Raw genomic sequence first — 19,862 nt, forward strand, 5'->3', positions numbered from 1 at the left:
TTGACATTTCAGTGTTGTTACTGCTTGCACTCTCACTACTTTACTCAAGAGTACAAATTGTCTCTTCAATCAAATTAGTAGATAGCTCGCAGGGCCACAGATGAAACCATAAGTGGGTTTGTATTGGGAAATAAATTCTATGACGATGATTCTACCCCTTCCATACAAAACCTGCTATTTTTGTAGTAATGGAGTCTTAGAAATTTTAAAACGCAAAAATGGGCTCTTTGGCTCATCATGTCAACACCGCGGTCATCAAACAACCATCTATTCTACTCCCATTTTCTAATACTTGATTCATAGCCTTGTATGCTATGGCCGTTCATGTGCTTACCTAAATATTTCTTAAATGTCTTACGGGTTGCAAAGTCCACCACTTGTTTGGGCAGCGAGTTACAGATACTCACCACCCTCTTGATGAAAACAATTTTCCTTAAAACCTCTTGCTCCTTGCTTTAAAACTCTGTCCCTACTTATTGGCCCCTCTACTAAAGGGAAAGGTTTGCCTGTCAGAACATGTCCTCCACGGCCTCCTGGGTACTGAGGAAAAGATCACCAGGCTATCTTACTTGAATTAAGCTTCACCTTGTTAACTCTGTTTCTCATTCCACAAGTGCCTGCCAGACCAGCTGAATGCTTCCAAATTTCCTCTTTTTATTTTGGATTTCTAATGCCCGGGGAATTTTACTTTGGTAAAAATGGACTTCATAAGTATCAAGTGTAAATTATAATTGACAACTTGCATTTAGCTAATAAAGTTGAAGGTAAGATACTGCAAGGTACTATATGGGTGTATTATTGGATAAACCTGAGCAAGCTAAGGAGATATCACTTTGTCAAAGAGGAACATGTTAAAGTAGGAAAGAGATAAAGCGAAGGAATTCCAAAGGTTATCACCCAGGCAACTGGACTAAAACTTGGCTGCCAGTGGTGGACTGGGAAAATTGAAGGTGTGTAAGAGGCCAGAATTTGAGGAGTGCAGAGATTTTGGAAGGTTGTAGGGCTGGAGTAGGATCCCAAAGCAGGGGGAGTCAAAGCCATGGAGAGATTTGAAAAGAAGAATGAGGAGGTAAAAATCAAGGCATCTATTATATTAAGTACCAGTGTAAATTAGTACAAATGGGCACTTTGGCTGAATGGTTAAAGCTGATGATTTCAAACTCCACTGGAGTCTCTCCATTCATGTTAACCACATTTCTCAAAATTTCTAATCTTAACTGGATACCTGCAGAATTAATTCTCTGCAAATCGCATAAAAGCCAAACACATCTGCTTCCAGAGATAATAGGAACTGCGGATACTGGAGAATCTGAGATAACAAGGTGTAGAGCTGGATGAAGAAGACCTTTCTGAAGAAGGGTACAGGCCCAAAACGTCAACCTTCCTGCTCCTCTGATGCTGCTTGGCCTGCTGTGTTCATCCAACTCTACACCTTGTTATCTCACATCTGGTTCCAGATCTTTTCTAGAAGTGATTAGAAAACCTCAGGTTGAATTTACTTAATTCCAAGATGTCAAAACAATCGTAAGTAGCCAGGCATGGTAAATGAATTGAACTTAGTGCAGGTTCAGATAAGGGCAGAGTTTCCTAATCGGTTAACTGATTAGAAAAAGAAATTTCTCATCAAACATTTCCCATCATGTCTGCCTCAAAATACCATCGAATTGCATTTTGAATCTCTCCAAATGTTTTTGCCTTCATAAGTAAGCAGGCAACTTCTTACAAAGAATCTATGAGTTGAAATATTTTGCTGGGCAAATTTCCTGCTCACCTGTTTCCATGAGCTCTTGAATGTTTTACATTAGTTTATTTTTGAAGGAATAACCTGCACAGTTTAATATTGATTGCAATGACGTTCCTGCTGGGTGGATCACTGTAAGAATACCGCTTCACTCTAATGCAAAACATTTTGGATATGTTATTTAAGCATAGCGTGAGTATAGCTATAGCTAATGTATTTAAATTGTCATTGTTAAATATGAAAATGTCTCACCCGCTTCTCAGCCTCTCAGTAACAATTACATTTGTCTCACTATTCTTGCAGCAGACAGTGATGAAATCAGAGACTGATCCTTAACTGGTATCTATTACTGAACCATAGAATGAGTCAGCAGAAAAATACTTGTGGCGCATTTGGTTTGTGCTGACTGTTCAAGAGCAGCCAAGCCAATCCTGAATCCCCAGTGTTTCTCCATAACCTTAAAAAGCGATTCTTTCTGGATAATTATCCGCTTCCCTTGTGAAAGCCACAATTGAATCTGCCTCCATCTCCACAATCTCAGTCTATGCTATCAGATCTAAGCTGCTTTGAATCTGAATCTCACTGTTTGGAAAAGATTTCATTGAGCTATACAACACGGAAACAGGGACTTCGGTCGAACTAGTCCATGTCAAACATAATCCCAAACTAACCTAGTCCCACCTTCCTGGGCTCCGCCCATATCCCTCCAAACATTTCTTATTCATGTATTTATCTAAATGTCTTTTAATCAGTGTAACTTTACCTGCATCCATCACTTCCTCTGGAAGCACATTCCACACACAAACCATTCTCCATATAAGAAAATTACCTGCCAGGTCCTTTTTAAATATTTCTTCACCCACCTTAAAAAATGACCCCTAGTCTTGAAACCCCCACCCGAGGGAAAAGACACTTGCCATTCACCTTATCTATATCTCTCATGTTTTTAGAAACCTCTATAAGGTCACCCCTCAACCTCTTATTGTCCAGCGAAAAATGTCCCAGCCTCTCCAACGTCTCCCTAGAACTCGAACCCTCCATTCCCAGCAACATTCTGCTAATCTCTTTGTACCCTCCCCTTGTTAATAATATCCTTCCTATAACAGGGCAACCAGAACTGAGCACAGTACTAGAGAAAAGGCCTGTAGAACCTTAACATCACGTTCCAACTCCTAAACTCAATGGTTGGAGCACTAAAAGCAATTTCCTTTCTTTGCAAACAGTTGCTCCCTTTCTCCTTTCCCCGGATGCTATCCCCACTAGTTTGAACACTATCAAATTTACTCTCAAACTCCTCTCCACTAATGAGGACACCTCCCAGCTTCTCCAATTCACCACCATAATTGGAGTCCTTCCTCCCTAGAACTACTTTTGTGAAGTTTGGCTGCACACACTTTAGAAGACTTCACATGCAACCTTACGTGTGGTGCCAAGAGTTAGACCTGACAGTCAAGTTGAAGTTGAACCAATGTTTCACATAGGTCTACATACTTTATTACCTACTTTCTCAGCCTGTCCTGGCACTTTCAGCAATCTGTGCCCTGAAATCACCAGGCCTCTCTGCTTCTCCACCACTTTAGAAATTTATCCTCGTACCTCCAGTCTTCATTCCTTCTAAATTGTGTTGTTTACAATGGGAGATTATCTATTAACTTGCACACTCCCAGGTTCATAGTATGGTGCAACACAGAAGAAAGCCTATAATGAGTGTGCTAGATCTTACAAAACAATATCCATTTAATTCTTCTCCACTCTTCTTTCTCCAAAGCTCTGCCAATTCTATCCTTGGAGTTTAATGCAGACAAGTGTGAGGTGATGCACTTTGTTCGGAGTAACCAGAAGGCAAAGTACTGGGCGAATGGTAAGATTCTTGGTAGTGTAGATGAGCAGAGAGATCTTGGTGTCCATGTACACAGATCCTTGAAAGTTGCCACCCAGGTTGACAGGGTTGTTAAGAAGGCATACAGTGTTTTAGCTTTTATTAATAAAGGGATCGAGTTCCGGAACCAAGAGGTTATGGTGAAGCTGTACAAAACTCTGGTGCGGCTGTACTTGGAGTATTGTGTACAGTTCTGGTCACCGCATTATCAGACGGATGTGGAAGCTTTGGAAAGGGTGCAGAGGAGATTTACTAGGATGTTGCCTGGTATGGAGGGAAGGTCTTCAAGGAAAGGCTGAGGGACTTGAGGCTGTTTTGGTTAGAGAAAAGAAGGTTGAGAGGTGACTTAATTGAGACATATAAGATAATCAGAGGGTTAGTTAGGGTGGATAGGGAGAGCCTTTTTCCTAGGATGGTGACAGCAAGCACGAGGGGGCATAGCTTTAAATTGAGGGGTGAAAGATATCGGACAGATGTCAGAGTTAGTTTCTTTATTCAGAGAGTAGTAAGGGAATGGAACACTTTGCCTGCAACGGTAGTAGATTCACCAACTTTAGGTACATTTAAGTCGTCATTGGACAAGCATATGGATGTACATGAAATAGCGTAGGTTAGATGGGCTTCAGATGGGTATGGCAGGTCGGCACAACATTGAGGGCCGAAGGGCCTGTACTGTGCTGTAATGTTCTATGTTCTATGCATATATCCAATTCCCTTTTTGAAATTATTATTGAATCTGCTTTCACTGTCCTTTTACCCGGAACATTTGAAATTATGTAACAACTCATTGTAAGAGGTTTCCTTCCTCTATTACAGTCATAGAGTCATAGAGCCATACAGCATGGAAACAGACCCTTTAGTCCAACTTGTCTGTGCCAACCATGTATCCTAAATTAACCTGGCACCATTTGCCAGCATTTAGCCCATATCCCTCAAAACCCTTCCTATTTGTATACCCACCCAGATGCCTTTTAAATGTTACAATTGTGCCAGCCTCCACCACTTCATCTGGCAGCCCATTCCATACATGCACCACTCTCTGCATGAAAAATTTTCACCTTAGGTTCCTTTTATATCTTTCCACCAGACCTTAAACCTATGCCCTCTAGCTTTGAACACCCCTACCTTGTGAAAGAAAATCTTGACTATTTACCCCAACCATGATTTTATAAACCTCTGTAAGGTCACCACCCCAGCCTCCATTGCTCCAGGGAAAATAGCCCCAGCCTATTCAGCCTCTCCCTATGGCTCAAACCCTCCAACGCCAGCAACATCCTCTTAACTCTTTTCTGAACCCTTTCGAATTTAACATTTCAAAATCTCTTTCTATCTGAAGCATAAGTCAAAAGACAGACTGGTCAACGCTACAGTATTCTGGTTGTATACCACTTTAAAAAACATAGTTGCTTCTGCTAAATGAGGAACAAAATGATACATTCAAACACTGGTCACAATGGGACAAACTGATGGATTCTGATAGGTTGCACATTTGCACAACTCCATTAACTCTCCATTGAAGCGAATGACTAGTGCAAGATTAGAGCTATCAGGAAAGGACAGTTAGGCACATTGCTTTTCTTTTGAAAAGAGAATTCTGAGGGGCAACACATAGAAATTGTAAAAATGATGGAAGGTTCTGATGGAGCTAACAAAACAAGGATGCTTTCATTTGTAGGAAGACCAAAAGAGGAGACGGTCAATCTGATAGAGTCACCGAGATATCAAATAGGAAATGTAAAAGGAACCCTCTTGGTCAGACAAAGATGAGAATGTGGAACTTGATAATGTAGAGAAATTGTATAGAGGCAAGATAAAGGAAATAGCGAATCAACACATTAAGGCAAATAGGATAGTATAAAATACAACCAAAAGAAGAAATTGCTGTAAAATCTCAGCAGGTCTGGCAGCTTCGATTAAGAAAAATTAGAGTTAACGTTTTGGACCGGTGACCCTTCCTCAGAAGAGTTCTGCTGCCAGACCTGCTGAGCTTTTCCAACAACTTTTGTTTTTTGTTTCTGATTTACAGCATCGGCAGTTCTTTCAGTTCTTGTCAAGATAAAATCTGGCATGATCTAGTTGGAGTGAAATATGCCAGCTGCGGCTGAATTGGTAGCTCTGCTTCTGAGTCTCAAAAGTTCTGAGTTCAGGGCCAGCTTGAGGGGTCAAGCACAAATGTCGAGATCAACCCTCTAGTCCAGTACTGAGTGACAGCTGCATTCCCACAGGAGATAGCTCTCAGATGCGAAGCAAGACTTCACCTCCTAATTCTAGTCAATATACTATATCTCATGGCATTAATTTGAAGAAATGTACAGTGGTTATTCTCATTGCCCTGGTCAATGTTTATCCCTCAATTAACAGTACAGAAAATAAGAGTTATCTGTGTTATTACCAGTTGACTGTTTGCAGGATCTCGTTGTGCACAAATTGTAGATATCTGCTACATTGCAACAGTGACTAAACTTCAGAAGTACTTAATTAACTGTAAAGCGCTTCGATTCATCCAGTGGTTGTGAAAGGTGCAAGCGAAATAAATGTTTTTGTTTCTTTTTCCTCAAACATCTTGTTTCTGCGCCACACATTCTAAGTAATTTTAACGAAAATGCCCTCATGAGTGCAGGGTCTGAATAGTGAAGAGAATTGCGAGACATTTGCACTACTTGGTTTGGAAAGAAGGCGTTGGAAAGCACTGCTGCAGATGTAGATGGGATTATGAGAGAATGAATGAAGGTGCACTGAATAATCTTTGCATTCCTAATCATCTGATGACCTTAACCAGTTGACAGCCTTAATGTATTTAATGCAAATTGATGGTAAAAATGAAAATGTAAGAAATAACACTTACATTACCAAAGAAGACTATCTCTCATATCCAATGCGAGATTCTCTAACCTAAACCCACAATCTAATTATTAATCCCTAGCAGCATTGTCTACAACACTTCATGTATCACCCAAGGATCGTTTGAGCAAAATGAAGACTTTTATCTCTTTATTACTATTTAGGCATTGAGTTTCAGACCCTGTCATACTAATTAACAATGTCCCTCTGATTCCTCCATCAATTATTCCAAACCTATACATTCCTAGATATTGACTTTTCAGCTGATGATACTAGGTTCCTCCTGCCCATTCTATCACAATTTTATCCACTTCCATGTAATCTCCCCTTCAGCTTTCTTTGTACTAAAAAATACCAACCACCATCTTTCCCTCAAACCTGATAATCTCCATGTTTTGCATTTTCCTCATAAATCTTCTCTGTAACTTTCACTCATGCAGTCACATTCTTCCTATAATAGTGATCAGAATTTTACACAGAATTTCAGCTAGGTATTCTAGCACAACCTCCCTGCCTTCATATTTTTGACCTTGCCTATTAAATTTAAGAATCCCATGTGTCTTTCTAATTAATGCAGAACAAGAGCCATTTCAGATTTGAAATTTTAACTCTGTTTCTCTCTCTATAGATGCTGCCAGACCTGCTGAGTTTCTCTGGTTTTTTTTATTATTATAGCTTATCAGCGAAACATCCTGCTACCTTCAGGGATCTGTGCTAACAAGGTGTAGAGCTGGGTGAATACAGCAGGAGAAGCAGCATCAGAGGAGCAGGAAAGCTGACGTTTCGGGGATCTGTGGTTGTGCTCTCCAAAGAAGCTCTATTCTAATACCTGTTTATTGTGTGTTTCACTGCCTTGTTAACCAATGACTCTCACACTTCTCTGGATTGAATTCTATTTGTCATTTTTGTGCCCACCTAACCAGTTTGTTTAGATTTTCCTGTCGTCCACAATTTTCTTCCTCTCCATTTGTCAGACAGCTACTTCTAACATTGGTAAACTTCTTAATTATACTTCCTCCATTCTTTTTAAACCTCTAAATATCTAAATCTCTAAAAAGCCAAGGGCTAATGCTAAGCTCTAGGCAAACTGACTGCAAATGCCTGTCCAGACACAAATATGTAAACTTTTCCCCAAATTGTACACTTACAGTTTGAGTCACAAGCGGCTGCCTGTGAATATAGTCCCACAACATGCATTTTAAAATTAATCCAGATGATAAACAAGGTCAGGTTCAAGGTCTCAAACATTCGGCCCAATTGTCAGTTGAAATAAATATGAAGTATTCTGAGTTCTTCCACTGTGGACCTGTGATGAGCCAATAACATCGTCTGAAAACTCACTGTTGCCTACTGTATTGTGATTCCATCATGTAATCCTATTTTATGAAAAAGTCAGAAGTCACATGACACCAGGTTGTAGCCCAAAAGGTTTATATGAAATCACAAGCTTTCGGAGTGTGTGTTGTGTGGTTTCCGACTTTTCCCACCCTAGTCCAACACTGTCATCTCCATACCATATTTTAAGAAAGTTACTGAATGAAGTGAACATTGTTGAAACCCACTTTCTAAAACAGCTCACGTTTAGTGTAGAAGATAGAGAAAATAAAACTTAAAAAGAATGAATCAATTGAGAAAAAAGTTGATTAAAATAAACTTACCTGCTATTAGACATGAGAGGAAGCTGAATATCCAAAAGTGCATCACGCCCAGTTTGATGAGAAATAACACTGGAAACATGTGAGTTAATGAGTTAATGTTTGGTAATTGCAAACTTGTGTCAGAAATTTCAAGTGATACAATAGGATGTGACAGCTAACATTTTGATAGCCAGAGAGACACAGTAACTGATCACTGTTAACTCAGAGATGATTTTTCATGAGTAACCACATCCCAATATTTGTACGTTTCTCACTATTCAAAGGCTTGAATCAGAAACTGCTACGTCAGTTCCTGTGATTAGATTGTACAATTACAGAATGGTAAAACTTCAACTGCTCTTCAAAGAAACTATTTAATCATTCTCACTTCTCCTTTTTCCCTTCAAAGTGTTTCTCTGTTGTGTGATGAGTCTTCACTATGTAGCCGTATTCAGTTGGCGGAATAGTTATGCCTAGTGATGTCAACAGTGTAGGTTCAATTCCTGGACCAGCTGAGGTTATCTTGAAGGACTCTCTCCTGCACCTATGGCATGGTCACTATTAGGTTAAACTACCACCAGTCATTCTCTCTCTCTCTCTCTGCCTGTCCAATGAAAGAGGAGCCTGATGGCTTGGTTAGGTTGGTATTTACAGGATCTAGTGTGATGAAGGAAAACCACTAGCTAACTGGAAGAGAGATAATAAGAACTGCGGATGCTAACACAGCGTGGAGCTGGAGGAAGACAGCAGGCTGCGTAGCATCAGAGGAGACGGAAAGCTGATGTTTTGGATCAGGACCCTTCTTCAGGACTGGAGAGGGAGATGGAAGCACAGAAATAAATGGGGAGGGGGAGTTGGACTGAGGAGAAGGTAGGTAGGGTGGTGATAGGTGGATGCAGGGAGGGGTTTGTGGAGATTGGTCCATGGGAAGGGTAGGGTGGGGAGGTGAGAAAGAAGATTATGTAAGGTCAAGGAGGTGGGAATGAGAGGGAGGACTGGACTTGGGATGAGGCTGGGGGTGGGAAGGTTTTGAAGCTGTGAATTCTATGTTGAGGCCGTTGGGTTGTGAGCTCCCGAGGTGGAATATAAAGCGTTGCTCCTCAAATTTTCATGTGGCCTCATTGTGACAATAGGGGAGGCTCAGAATGTCACCAAGGGAGCGAGAAGTGTTGTTGAAATGGCTGGCAACTGGAAGGTGGTGTTAATTTGAGCATACAGAGTGCACATGCTCCATGAATCAGTCATGGAGTATGCAATGAGTCTCTCCAATGTAGAGGAGACCACATCAGGAGCAATGGATGCAGTGGACTAACTAGAAGAGACTTCTGTCTCAAGCAAAACACGGTTTAATGCATGATAGCAATCAAGTAAGTGTTACCTTGGTACATCAGACATTGCTTCAAAGACTATGAAGAAGACTTCAATGGCACATTTATCTCTTTCACTGTCCAAATCTATTCTCCCATTAGGCAATAACCATCTCCAATACGACACAATCTAGACCATCACTGATTCCTCCACTGCCATTGTCCCGAGGGTTATCATTGACCAGAAACTGGACTGGCGAGTGATTAGGGGCTGCATGGTAGCCCAACAGTTAGCACCGCTGCCTCACAGTGCCAGAACCCAGGTTCAATTTCAGCCTTGAACAACTGTCTGTGTGGAATTTGAGAATTCTTCCTGTGTCTGCTTGGGTTTCTTCCAGGTGTTCCAGTTTCCTCCCACAATCTGAAGATGAGCAGGTTATGTGGATTGACCATGCTAAATTGTCCCATAGTACTTTGGGAAGTGCAAGCTAGTTGGATTAGCCATGGAAAATGCAGACTTAACGAGATAGGGTCAGGTTGGCTCTGAGTGAGATGTCCTTTGGAGCGTTAGTATGGACTTGATGGGCTGAATGGCTTTCTTCCACAGTGTAGGAATTCTATGATTCTACAACTATAAATGCAGTGACTGCAAGAGCAGGTCAGAGGCTCAGAATACAAGAACCTCCAGACTCCCTAAAGCCTGTTCACCATATTATAAGGCACAAGTCAGGAGTGTGATGGAATACTCCCCACTTGCCTGGGTGGGGGCAGCTCCAACAACACTCAAGAAGCTTGACACCACCCAGGACAAACTAGCTTGCTTGATTGGTACCATATCCACTCCCTCCACCATCAATGCTCAGTAACAGCGCTGTGTATTATCTCCTGCAGAAATTTACCAAGACTCCTTAGGTAGCATTTTCCATACCCATGACCACTTCCACCTAGAAGGACAAGGGCAGTGGACATACGGGAACACCACCACCTTCATGTTCCCCTCCAAGACACTCAATCCTACTTGGAAACATATTGCCATTCCTTTCGTGTCCCTGGGTCAAAATCCTGCAATTTCCTCCTTAATGGCATTGCGGGTCAACCCATAGCATGTGGACTGCAGCAGTTCAAGAAGGCAGCTCACCACCACTTTCTCAAGGGCAACTAGGGATGGGCAAGAAATGCTGGGGCACAACTCCCGTAAGGGCAGTTGATATGATTCATCATATTGGGCAGTAGTTAATTCATTCCTCAGATTTAACCCTTTCAGAGCCCAACACCTTTGCGCAATATAATTCCCTTTCCAGTCCCTTTTCTGACAGTGTATTCCAATTCACAGCAACTTGCTGTATAAAAGATGTTTCCTCCACTTTAATCCAGATCTGTAACCAGAGCGAAAGCTTCATCATCAAGACCCACTGGCCAGTTAGAGGACAACAGCTCTTGCGGTAGCAAGGTTGGAGGGGAAGCAGTGGCCACAGCTGGAAGGACAGACTCTCAGGGCAGTGGAGAAACCCGAGACAGAGATCAGCATGGATGGGTGGAGGTGGGATTTCAGGGGGTGGCGAGAGGGAGAGAAAGAGAGATGAGTTTGGGCATGGAAATTTGCAGCAAAGTCACAGCCACAAGCCCTATGGCTTCTGGAAATGAGAAACCAAAACACAAATTGCTGGAGAAACTCAGCAGGTCTGTCAGCATCTGTGGAGAGAAAGCGGAGGGCTCTTGGCGAGATGGTCTGACAGGGGGCCAGGTTGAAGTAGGCCCAGTGCAGGGAATCCTGGCATTATTGAAGCAGGGACACCCGATTGTGGGGCAAGTGTGCGTTCAGCACAGAATCTAACAGTGGCATTGGAGGCAACATCAGCGAGGTGGGCCCTATGGCAAAGGAATGGCACTGAAAGAGTGGCGACTCCTACATTGTTGGGTCTGGCATGGGCAACAGCGAGCTGATGGAAGAGGGGTGGGGGCACAGGTGTCATTGGTGGGCCAGCTCAGAGTTCAGGACTCTCTTTCAGTTATATCTTTTGACCTTTTTATTCTTAAACAATTCAAAATGGTAGTGGCCTTTGGTGACTGGTGAAGTTTTTTCACTGTATTTTACTGTATTATTCCCTGGAAAATGCAAGTGACAATAAATAAATCATTCATTCGTTGAGCTTTAGAACTCAAACTCCCAGCATGCACTTCTGAAGAAGGGTCACTGGACCCAACGCATTGACTATGTTTCTCTCACCCCATCCACCGCCAGACCTGCTGAGTTTTTGTTTTTGTTTTCTTACCCAGTGCCCAGTCCCTCAATGAGGCACTGAGGTGACACTCTGCTCAGGCTGCTCCCATAGGTGGGTCTGTTTGTACCTGGGCCAATCCTAGTGGTGGGCGCGCTGAGGCTTTTAAGTGGCTGTTAATCGGCCAATTGAGGCATCATTTGGCATTGAGGCAACATGTTGACCCTGGCCTTCCTCCTGTAATTCCAGTAGAGGTGAAAAGGTGGGGGAAAGGAGGGAATGGCGTCACATATGTCAAATAAATGTTCTTCCTGCCCCCAGACTCACTCCAGCAAGAACAGATGATTGTGCCCATTGACTATTTGGGCCAATCAACCACTAGCAAACAGTCTATAACAGACTCATACAGAAACGGGGGGAGCTGTTGGAGAGTTTTGAGAACCTTTGGCTTAAAGTCAACTGGTTCTCTCACGTCACACTATGGGTCATGTCTCAAATCACTCTGACTTAAGTACGAATCTTGGGCTAGGTCACAGCTGGAGTAATGTGTGCAGTTCTGGTCACCATACCATAGGAAGGATGTGATTGCATTGGAAGGGGCACAGAGGAGATTCACCAGGATGTTGCCTGTTTAGCTGCGGTGAGAAGCTTGGGTGTTAGCTCTAGAACAGAAAGTCGGCGAAGGAACCTGATTGAGGTGCTGTTATGAGGGGCAATGACAAGATGGATAGAAAGCAACTGTTCTCCTTAGCTAAAAGTGTCAATAACTAGGAGACATAATTTTAAGCTCACGTGCAGAGGATTTAGAGGGTGTTGGGGGCCTGGAATGATGGATTTGGGAAACCTTGCAACCTTTAAAAAGCTATTAGAGGGACACTGAAATGTCATAACATTCAAGGTTATGGGCCAAGTGCGGGAGAGTGGAACCAGTGTGGATTTAGAGAAGTGCTTTGGTCAGCACAGACTTGATCGGCCAAAGGGCCCTTACTGAACTGAAAGATTCTCTGCTTCTGTGACACATAAAATGCTGTTTCGGAAACCAATCTACCAAACTCACAGACTACAATGAGGTTTGTAAAGTAGATTTTACAACATTTTAGAAAGGTAGAAGTGCCTCAGCAATATTGTGTGAGATCTGGAGGAGACAGAGTTTTAGAAAGGGGAGGGTGATATTTTGCAAAATTTTAATTTGCTGATTGAAATTCTCCACTGTTTATCGGAAATCTATGTGAAATGTACAGGCTGGGATTGTGTGAAGATAATGTTAACAGGGACAGTGGTATAGTTCTGAGACAGGATGAATGAATCAGTTAACAGATAATTAGAACGCACTGCCAACCACACAGCTTATGATGGCTTTCCCTCCAGCTCCTGCTGTTACCAACATGCAAAAGGTACCTTGCTGCAGTGAAGTTAAATGCACCACCCTGGCCCCAACTTAAAACAGTGTCAGATGGAGGCCAATCAGCCAATTGCCCGTACTGGCTCTTTGAAAGAGGAATCCAATTAGCTCCACACGTCCTGCTATTTTATCCACAGTCCTGAAAATCTTTCCTTTCAATGCTTGCCTTCTGAAAGGTATTATTGAAACTGCTTCCTCGCCCCTAGATTCCATTCATCTCCTCACTAGTTCTTTCGTTTCTTCATCCCTTTTGAACATATCGACACTTTACGATTTCTTCCCTTCCAATGTTGTGTTTTCCTTTCATAAAACCTGATAGCGAAAATTTGATTATGACCAAGACTCAACTTTATACAGTGCACATAGGATTTGACTCAAAGAACTGCTCGATAGTACAGAACTAAAATATTGCTAAAAAAAAGTCCAAGATTTTGGTCTTGCAATCATCAGGACTGAAATGCAAGAAAACCAAATTTGTAAGGGGGAACAACAATTTATTAAAAAAATGAGAAAAGAATAGTTAACAGTTCATGCTCCGACTCCATGCCAACCACAGTCCAAGCAAAAGACACCCTATTCTCAAGCTGTATAAATTGTTCTTCCCTTTCTTAAATTGGCTTTCTTGTATTTGAGTTTATTTAGTGCATTTTGAAAAGTTTCAACTTTTTGTCTCTTTTCAGCAAGGTTTAAAGCTTGGTAGACCATACCTGGAATACAGTACCCCTCATCTAAGTAAAGATATGCTGGTATTAGAAGCAATCCAGAGAAGGTACACTAGGCTGATCAAAGGTATTGAGAAATTGTTTAATGAGGAAAAGTTGTGTTGGTTGGGCCTGTGCTTGTGGGAACATGGAGAATGCAAAATGACTTTGGTAAAACATAAAAGATTCATAGATTCCCTACAGCGTGGAAACAGGCCATTCAGCCCAACAAGTTCACACTGACTCTCCGAAGAATATCCCACCCAGACGCACCCCACTTCCCTGTCCCTGCATTTCCCATGACCAATCCGCCTTACCCACACATCTTTGGACTGTGGGAGGAGACCCACACAGACACGGGGAGAACATGTAAGCTCCACACAGACAGTCTTGTGAGGTTGGAATTGAACCTGTGTCCATGGCACTGTGGGTCAAAAGCACTAACCACTGAGCCACTGTGCCACCCCAAAGCAAAAAATAGAGATTCTTAGTGAACTTGCCAGAATACATGTGGAAAGATTGTTGCCCCGTCTAAAAGAGCCTAGGCCCAGAGAGGATAATCTTCATCAGAATTTAAGACAGAAACGCGGAAGAATTCGTTCTCTCAAAGGGTAGGGAAACTGTGGAATTCTTTACTGCAGAGGACAACTGCTGGGCCACTAAGTATGTTCTAGGCTGAGATGGAGAGATCTTTAATTGATAAAGAAATCAAGGATCATGGGGTGAAGATAGGAAAGTGGAGTTGAAGATTTTCACATCCATCATTATGCCATTGAATGGTGGAACAGAATCAATGGGCTGAATGACCTAGATCTGCTCCTACATCTTATGGTCTTATGAGACATTACAATCTTGAAGCAGCTATTTTCAAGGTATATTTGGAAGCTTTATTATAATGTTTCTCTCTTGGGTAGAAGTCATTGTAAGAAGTATTGATTCAAAACCTTCGTTCACCCTCTGAATGTCTCTTGCCTTCTCCCTCTAGATCCAATCTTTCTCCTAACTAGAGATGAGTATTCTGCTCTGAGGAAGGATCATTGGACCCGAAACGTTAACTCTGATTTCTATTCACAGGCCCTCCCCAACCTTCTGAGACTTTACAGCAATCTATATTTTTGTTTCTGAGTTACAGCATCCACAGTTCTTTGGTTTTTACAGAGTATTCTGTTGTTTTGTTTGCTAGCTTTTTGAGGCTTATCCCACAAACTCCTGTTCCTAATAGCGTTACAAGGTATCACATTGCAGCAAACTCCTACTCTGCTTTGCAGATGCACGGGGCATAAGGCAAGTGGTCAAAAAAGAAGGAAGTAGAACTATAAAAAATGAAGTTCCAAACTGGAAGTACAGAATCAGCAAAGAACAACAACATGTGCAAAACAGACAGGGCAACCTCTTCCTGAAAACCCTTGCAAGTTTGAATATAGCATGATAAGCAACAGTCTGGAAGTGGGGAGGAGAGTTCTCCATTGCGCCCTCTTTTTTTCTTCAAAAATGTCTCTTGATATTTATTTTGTCTTCTGCATTGTGAAATTCTACTTATTAAGGACACGAATGTTATTTTCAAATTGAAGGTTATAATGGTCTTATCTCATTAGGTGCAATCTGCTTTCTCAAATTTCCCAGTCTGACTTTGTGAAGGCCACATTGAAAGTGTGTCTTGCCACAAAGGGTAAAGAAGGGAGAGTGCCATAAAGCACAGAACGGTCCCTTCAACCCATCAATCCTGCTTCAATCCATCTATACCCGACTCACTTTCCAGTTCTTGGCTCATACACTTGACATTTATGACATTTCAAGTGCGCATCCAGCTCTGTTTTATAGGCTTGTGAGATTTCCCATCTCTACCAGGTTCACAGGCAATGCATTCCAGACAACCCACTTTCCTCTTGGTATAAAAATATCTCCTTCAGTTCCCTTTAAACCTTCTTGCTTTTACCTTAAAATTGTGCCCTTAGTCATTGACACTGTTGATATTTCAACTTTTATTTAAGTTTATTCAACCTTTTTTGGGACAAAACACATTTCTTTTTTCCTTATTCTTTCATGGAATGAGGGTATGCCTTGAAAGATCAGTACTTATTATCCATTTTATTGTATATGAACTAATAGCTTTCTCGGGTCATTTCAGAGAGGGTTAAGAATCATTGTAAGTCTGGAGTCACATCTAGGCTAGGTAGGTCTAGGACAACAGATTTCCTTCCCAATAATAAACACAGAATACTGGAGCTGCTGCAAGTCTGAAAGATATAGGCATCACAGTGGCTCAGCGATTAGCACTGCTGCCTCACGGCACCAGGGATCCATGTTCAATCCCAGACTTGGGGAACTGTCTGTTTGGAGTTTACACATTCTCCATGTGTCTCTATGGGTTTCCTCTCACAGTCCAAAGATGTGCAGGGTAGGTGGATTGGCCATGCTAAATTGCCATAGTGTCCAAGGATGTTTAGGTTAGATGGGTTAGACATGGCAAATCAGGGATAGGGGAATGGGTCTGGGTGGGATGCTTTTCAGAGGGGTGGTGTGGATCTGTTGGGCCAGAATGGCCTGTTTCCATGCTTTAGAGACTCTTTTAATATAGAGATTGATGGAGAAACTCAGCGGGCCTGGCAGTGTCTGTGGAGAGAGAAACACTTTCAAGTCTTACATGACCCTTCTTCAGAACTGAAAGGTGTTAGAATTTGCTTTCTACTTTTGACAGAAGCAGAGGAGGATAAAGGTGGGGGCTGATGGTTCATAAGACAAGAAACTGATACAGTGATGGGAGAAACAAAGAGATGGGTATGAAAGGGAGAGAATGGGCAGAGCATAGCTTTTTCAAAAAACAGAAGTCAACAGTTATCATGGCTAATAGTATTAAGATTAGCTTTCAATTCTACTTTTATTCATTGTATTTAAATATCATCTGCCACAGTGAGATGTGAACCCAGAATTACTAATCCAGCTGCGTGACCATTGTGCTATATCCCTAATAACATTCTTACTTCCTAATTGTTCTTTCAATGAGCCATCACCACAGACATGATGGGCCAACAGGCCTCATTCAGCACTGTAAGAGCCTATGATTGTAACACCCAACGTGCCCAAATACTCTCTTCATGAGTAGGTGGGTAGAATGCTCGTTATCTGAAACATAAACAGGAAGAGTTGGAACTGCTCAGACAGTCAGACTGACGAGCAAGAGTTATATTTCACATCTGGAAAACATTACAAATGCATGGTATTTGCAAACCTCAAATGTCATCCATAGTATTGTCAAGTTCTATGAAAGGTCACAGATTCGTAACTGGAGGGAAGTTTGATCTGCAAAAAAATAGCAATCCTTTGGGACTGATTTTTACCTTGTGAAAATCCATTCAAATACGCAGAGTTAAAATTAGGGCTATGCTTGCATTTAAGTAGCATCTTTAAAATAATAAGACCATAAGACATAGGAGTGGAAGTAAGGCCATTCGGCCCATCAAGTCCACTCTGCCATTTAAATCATGGCTGATGGGCATTTCAACTCCACTTCCCTGCACTCTCCTCGTAGCCCTTGATTTGTCGATCTCTGCCTTGAAGGCATCCAATGTCCCGACCTCCACTGCACTCCGTAGCAATGAATTCCACAGGCCCACCACTCTCTGGCTGAAGAAATGTCATCTCATTTCCGTTTTAAATTTACCCCCTCTAATTTTAAGGCTGTGCCCATGGGTTGTAGTCTCCTACCTCTATCTAAAACAGAATTTGACACAAACCACACTAAAGGTGGGTTTTACGGAGCAAACTACAGGAGGAAGGAGAACTCAAGAGGTTTCGGGAGGAAATTCCAGAACTAAGGACCTTGATAGTTGAAGCCATTAATGGTGGAGTGATCAGGAAGAAGTGTGGCTAGAGAGGATTTAGAGATAGGAAGGGCAGAGGCCATGGAATAATTCAGAAATGGCGGGGTTAGGGTTATTGTGATGTGAAAGTTTTAAAAATCTCAGCTGGCTCAAAGTTGGTCACTTTCAGTTTCGGTGGACATGGGAGAACAAGAAAATGGGAAACCAATTCACTCACAGGAGTAGGAACTCATTCAAGTATTTGCAGAAGGAAATGTACTTCCGAGTGCATCTTCCATCTTAACTCTCCAAGGACGTGGGAAATTAGGTAGTAGTAGGGGAAAGTCAGGACTGTTTTATGGAGAAGGTAGATCTCTCTAAAGCACGGTGCGTGGGCCAGCAGGAACAGGAGTACATCCTGCTGGGTCTTCAAACTAATCTGTCGATCCTCCATAGATCAGAGCCCGACCAACAATGGGACTTCTCCCTTGCTTTGCAATCAGACTTCCCAACAAAGAGACTTCCATACAGTATCCCCTCGCTCTCAAATTGTTACAGGGTGTGGAAACAGACCCTTCAGTCCAACCAGTACATGCTAAACATAATCCCAAACTAAACTAGTCCCACCTGCCTGTCCCTGACCCTTATCCCTCCAAAACCTTCCTATTCATGTACTTATCCAAATGCCTTTTAAATGTTGTAACTGTGTCTGCATCTACCACTTTCTCAGGAAGTTCATTCCATATGTGAACCACCCTCCGTGTAATAAAATTGCCCCAAGGTCATTTTTAAATCTCTCTCCTCTCACCTTAAAAATGTGCCTCCTAGTCCTGAAATTCCCCAGCCTAGTGAAAAACAACTACCATTAACCCTATCTATAGCCCTCATGATTTTGTAAACTTCTAAAGACTTCTCAACCTCCTAAGCTCCAGTGAAAAGAGCCCCAGACTAGCTGCCCTCTCCTTATAACTCGGTCCTTCCATACGCAGCAACATCCTGGTAAATTTGTTTTAATTTGATTTGATTTATTGTTGTCCCGGGAACCCACGTACAGTCAGAAGTTTTGCTTTGCATGCAGTACGGACAGACCATAACATACAAGGACATACAGATCACAGGATGTTGAGATATAGCAAGGCATTTAAAGTTACAGCTGCATGTGAGGTGCACGAAAGTAAGGTTAACATTAGATATGAAATTTGAGTGTTCAGTTCAGCGGTCTAATAACAGCAGGCAAGGAGCTCCCATGGTTCAAGATGCCACCGACACCAGGCCTCTCTTTGCGAGCTCTTTACAGCAGAACTTATTCTCACATTTCTTACAGCCATTCCATACTTTTAAATCTCTTCTGAACCATCTCCAGCTTAATAATAGCCCTTCTGTAACAGGGCAACCAGAACTGTTTACAGTATTCCAGAAGAGACCTCACCAAGGCCCTGTACAACTTTGCCGTGAAGCCCCAACTCCTATACACAAAGGACTGAGCAATGAAGGCAAGTGTGTTAAATACCTTATTAACCACCCTGTGTATATGTGGCACAAACTTCAAAGAATTATATACCCAAACCCTCTGGTGCCTCTATTCAACAACGCTACTCAAGGCCCTCCTATGATTGCTGATGTTTACCTACACTCCGTCTGTGCCTATTCAGTTCTTGTGCTCAGCCCTAATCCAATTAGCCAGTTTGTAAGCTGCAGCCCTCTCAATTGCCTCATCCCCATCTCTCCTAATCTCAAACTCCCAGTGAAAGCCAAGTCACCTCTTGCTAGTTACCCCCACACATTGGGGCAGTTAGGGATGGGCAATAAATGCAGCCCAGCCAGTGAACTCCATAACTAACAGAAGGTTGAGAAAATGGGGTCCGGCTGTCAGCCAGGGGTTGGGTTAAACGAGCATTTATCCACAGTCAAATCAAAACCCTGCCCTAATTCTTGGAAATCCCAACCCAGTGAGATTGGGACTGTTAATTCTGGTTCCTCTTCCTGCAGCTGTTGTCTGGTCTACTGAGTAGTTCCATTAATTTCTGTTTACATTTCTGTTTGCATGCTGTTAAGTGAGAGTGGGGTTTGCTTTGTAAGAAAGAGATACCATTTCTGTTCACATTTGCAATGCTTACATGCGAATTACATTGGCATTGAGCTTTTCAAAGTAAATGAATCATTTGCTACAATGAGAGGGTTGCACAATGTGTTTGTGGTTTGATGCAAATTGACATGGGTCCCAGGCACATACGAGTTGTGTCTGGTTACACCTTCAGTTGCATTGACTGTTTTTTTGAGGTCTTTTTACGTAATGCAACATATTGGTGATTTGAATTAGTGTAGAGTGCAGGAG

The 19,862-nt window shown here is 42.2% G+C and overlaps 1 protein-coding gene and 1 long non-coding RNA gene across 4 annotated transcripts in view; one reads left to right on the plus strand and one right to left on the minus strand.

Annotated features, from left to right (window-relative positions):
• Positions 1 to 8,365, minus strand: part of LOC125467014 (uncharacterized) — a 36,593-nt gene extending 28,228 nt beyond the window's left edge. For 2 of the 3 annotated variants that reach the window (XM_059638975.1, XM_048562317.1), the window contains exon 1: positions 8,120 to 8,365. In XM_059638975.1, coding sequence (XP_059494958.1) covers positions 8,120 to 8,198 — 79 coding nt within the window. In that variant the 5' untranslated portion in view covers positions 8,199 to 8,365. Of the gene's footprint in view, positions 1 to 7,609; positions 7,688 to 8,119 lie in introns of those variants that run through there. The other variant, XM_048562318.1, reaches the window with a different exon arrangement.
• Positions 1 to 19,862, plus strand: part of LOC125467015 (uncharacterized) — a 65,621-nt gene that overhangs the window by 5,415 nt on the left and 40,344 nt on the right. The gene's annotated exons all lie outside the window — the stretch shown is intronic.

The sequence above is a fragment of the Stegostoma tigrinum genome, chromosome 32 (assembly GCF_030684315.1).
Source record: "Stegostoma tigrinum isolate sSteTig4 chromosome 32, sSteTig4.hap1, whole genome shotgun sequence".
Classification (NCBI taxonomy): domain Eukaryota; kingdom Metazoa; phylum Chordata; class Chondrichthyes; order Orectolobiformes; family Stegostomatidae; genus Stegostoma; species Stegostoma tigrinum.